General features: G+C 44.7%; 1 protein-coding gene across 1 annotated transcript in view; it reads left to right on the plus strand.

The window, feature by feature from the left end:
- LOC103369805 (nebulin-like) overlaps nt 1-3,331 on the plus strand; it is a gene marked incomplete at its 3' end in the record, with an annotated part of 46,164 nt that overhangs the window by 13,808 nt on the left and 29,025 nt on the right. Inside the window, exons 7-11 of the mRNA XM_008298618.1 lie at nt 609-719; nt 800-910; nt 1,044-1,154; nt 1,901-2,011; nt 2,301-2,411. Of these exons, the coding sequence (XP_008296840.1) occupies nt 609-719; nt 800-910; nt 1,044-1,154; nt 1,901-2,011; nt 2,301-2,411 (555 nt within the window). The remainder of the gene's footprint in view (nt 1-608; nt 720-799; nt 911-1,043; nt 1,155-1,900; nt 2,012-2,300; nt 2,412-3,331) is intronic.

The following is a 3,331-nucleotide window of genomic DNA, read 5'->3' on the forward strand; positions in this document are numbered from 1 at the left end:
CCAGATTAGCTACAGAGAGGCTTCAGGACAACAGAGTCAGTGGAGTGGAGTGGCCATCACAAAGCCCTGATCTCCATCCTGGAGAACATCAGTGGAGCAAGGAGACCAACAAACCTGACCCAGTTCAACCAGTTCTGTCAGGAGGAATGGGCCAGAACTCATCAGACTGTTGTGAGAAGCTTGTGGAAGGAAACCCAGAACGTTTGACCCAAGTCATAGAGTTTAAAGGCAACACTAGCAGATACTGAGGAGATGGATGGAAACTTCTGGTTTCAACAATCAGTGCAGACCTCACACAGGGTACGAGGTGCAATCAGAAAGTCATGAACTGACTTTAATTTGGTCGCCATCCACCTTGAAGTAGTCTCGTCGTGCAGCGATGCTTGAAAGAAGAACTTCTTGATCACACCACCAACAAAAATAAACAAAATATCTTGATATCTATGAACTAAATCATACAAAAGATGGAACAAAACAACCCGACAATCCATCAAATCAGGCTTCGCTCAGTCAAACTGTCATTTTTATGGACTTGGCAGATAAACCGCAGCACAAAGTTTCCTCTTGTCCTGTTGGTTCACTTTTGTTTTCTGCTCTCTTCTCTACAGAGTAAATACAAGGAGGGCAGCAGGAGGAGCCTCTCGCAGAGTTTCTACTCCCAGCTCCCGGAAACCGCCGAGACTCAGTTCGCGAAAAACGTCGCCGAGCTGCAGAGCGAGGTGAGGCGGACGACGATCGCCACACCGCCGGGACTCGTTTCTGGTTTTTCCGCCTCTTTCATGAGCCTTCTCGTTTTCAGATGCGGTACAAAGAGTCGGGCAAGAAAGGCGTGAACTCGTGTTTGTACTCTCTTCTCCCGGAAACTCTAGAGACGGCTCATGCCAAGGAAGTCTCAGAGCTCCTCAGTGAGGTACGAAACTATGATAATACCGATGGTATTAGTTCGATACTCTCAGATTTACCTGATAAGACTTGAGTTGTTTTTCCAAGACTCTCTTTCTGTCTGGATGCATGTTTTTTTTTTTTTTTCCTGATGTTTGCAGGTCAAGTACAAGGAGGACGGTAAGAAGGAGATGAGCATCAACCTGTACTCTCTGCTGCCCGAAACCATCCACACCCAGCACGCTAAAGAGGTGTCCAGCCTGCAGAGTGAGGTGAGGAGTCGAGCTGCTTTGTCATCTTAAAGCAACAACTTGTGCCCAGCTTGAATTTATCTGGGACCCACCTCGATGGCTTAGCCTCTGGGGAAAGCAGCCCGTGTCTTGTTTTTTAGGGTGTAATATGCATTATTGTTCACCCCGTCTTCTGCTGGGCAAACACAGAAAAAGGTTTGAACGTGCTCGGAACAAAATGACGTAAAAGCTGTACGACCGATCAAAGCTGTACGACTTCTGAGACTACGACAGGAGCAAAAACACCTAAAACACTTTGGCGTCTGGAGGCTTTACCCTTTATTTGATGGAAATAGTCTCGTATCATCAGTGATTTTTTTCCTTTTTGTGTCATTCAAGCGTCTTTATGTGTCATTTTTGAGTGTTTTTGGTCAATTTTAGACTCTTTTTGTGTCATTTGAGNATGAATGAATAGGTAGATGAATGAATAAATGGATGGATGGATTATTGAATATGGATGAATGGATTTCAATGTGTGGAAAAATGTGCTCAAAGTGGGTCAAAAAAAAAAATCTTGTCAAAGAAAGTGTTTCAAGCCAAATTTTCACTGATAAAATTTAAATCTGAATATTTATTATGATTTAGCTGAAGATTACAAGAATGTCACTTTTTTATTTCAGATCTTCTAATTCAGCTCCAGTGTGTTTTAGCCCAGACCTCGTTAAACTCTCATTTCCTTCAAAGTCTGCAGCTCTTGTCACAGCAAAAGCCCTTTCTCTGCTCCTCAGAACAAGTACAAGGAGGAAGGCAGGAAGGAGATGAGCAGCAGTTTGTACTCTCAGCTCGCCGAAACCACCGAAACGCAGCTGGCCAAGAGCGTCCACGAGTTCCAGAGCGAGGTACGCCGACACGCCGCCGCGCAGCAGCGTTTCAGCATGTTTCATCAGTCCACTCGACGGCTGTTTAACGCAGCAGCTGCAGGTTTGATCAGGCTGCAGGTCTGGCCGAGAAGCACACAGACGTTCTTACTTCAGATGCAGCCGTCGGGATGAATCACACATTCATTTAAACACGCTGCATCTGAGCTCTACACCCGTCAGAATTACCGGAGCTCTTGTCGCTCTCACTCATTCTAAAACGGAAAATGAGGAGCTGATTTATTTTATTTTTTTTCTTGTTTTGTTTCAGAAAAAGTACAAAGAAGAGGGGAAGAGAAAGGCCTCCGTGTCGCTGTACTCGCAGCTTCCGGACACTCCAGAAATACAGCACGCTCTGGAGGTGTCGCAGCTGCAGAGTGAGGTACAAACTAACCGACATGAGCCGTATCAAGGACTAGAACCTGTGTTTTATTGATCCAGTGCGTTTCATTTTTCTACACACGACTATTTTGAACGAGCTTTGTGTCATTTTGAATGTGCTCATCAGCTGTAAAATGATGTTTCACCGTGCTGAATGTGTCTTCCAACAACTCGCTCCTCTGTTCACCATCTTGGCTGAATTCATTTTATTGATCCACCATGTTTTATTTCCCTTTCAGTCTCTCCGCTAAAAGCTGTTCCTCCTGCAAAGCTTCTGCACAAACTGCGAGAACAAAGAACAACTCAATACGAAACTGTGGAGCGTGTTTATCTTTTGTTCATCTCACAAGCTTCAGCAGTTTGCATAAAAAGCTTTTGTTTCCAAATCAAGGCTTTTCTTTCTTAGACATTTTTCTGTGATCCACTCTGGGGGAAAAAAACAACTTAGCGGGGATTTCCTGGTTAAATGAAGGTTGAATTTCAGGAATAAGTTGTCTCACTGCTGGAAGCTAAAATTAGCTTCAGCTAGATGTGTTCTGACACTGAATGAGAACTTCAGATATTGTCCTCCATCTCATTAGTTTGAATGCAGTAGGAGCATTTTCCTGTTTTGGTACTTGTGAACAGGCCAGTGCCGCATCTTTTTCTCACGTGATCTCTTCCAGGTGAATTATCGGCCCAAGATGCTGGTTAAAGGCGCTCCGACGTCGCTTTACTCTCAGCTCCCCGACACCGCCGAGATCCAGTTTGCCAGAGAGATGACCGAGCTGCACAGCGAGGTACGGCACAAAACCGTCGCTTGGTCTTTGATTAAATGTCATTCCGTCATGTGTATGTGCAGAGTTTGCTCAAGAGCAGGAATTCAGGATTTATCTGGATTTGAATGGAAAATGTCCAGAACCCAAAGTCGTCAAGCTTCAT

This window comes from Stegastes partitus, unplaced genomic scaffold, assembly GCF_000690725.1.
Source record: "Stegastes partitus isolate 25-593 unplaced genomic scaffold, Stegastes_partitus-1.0.2 Scaffold1332, whole genome shotgun sequence".
NCBI classification, from domain to species: Eukaryota; Metazoa; Chordata; class Actinopteri; family Pomacentridae; genus Stegastes; species Stegastes partitus.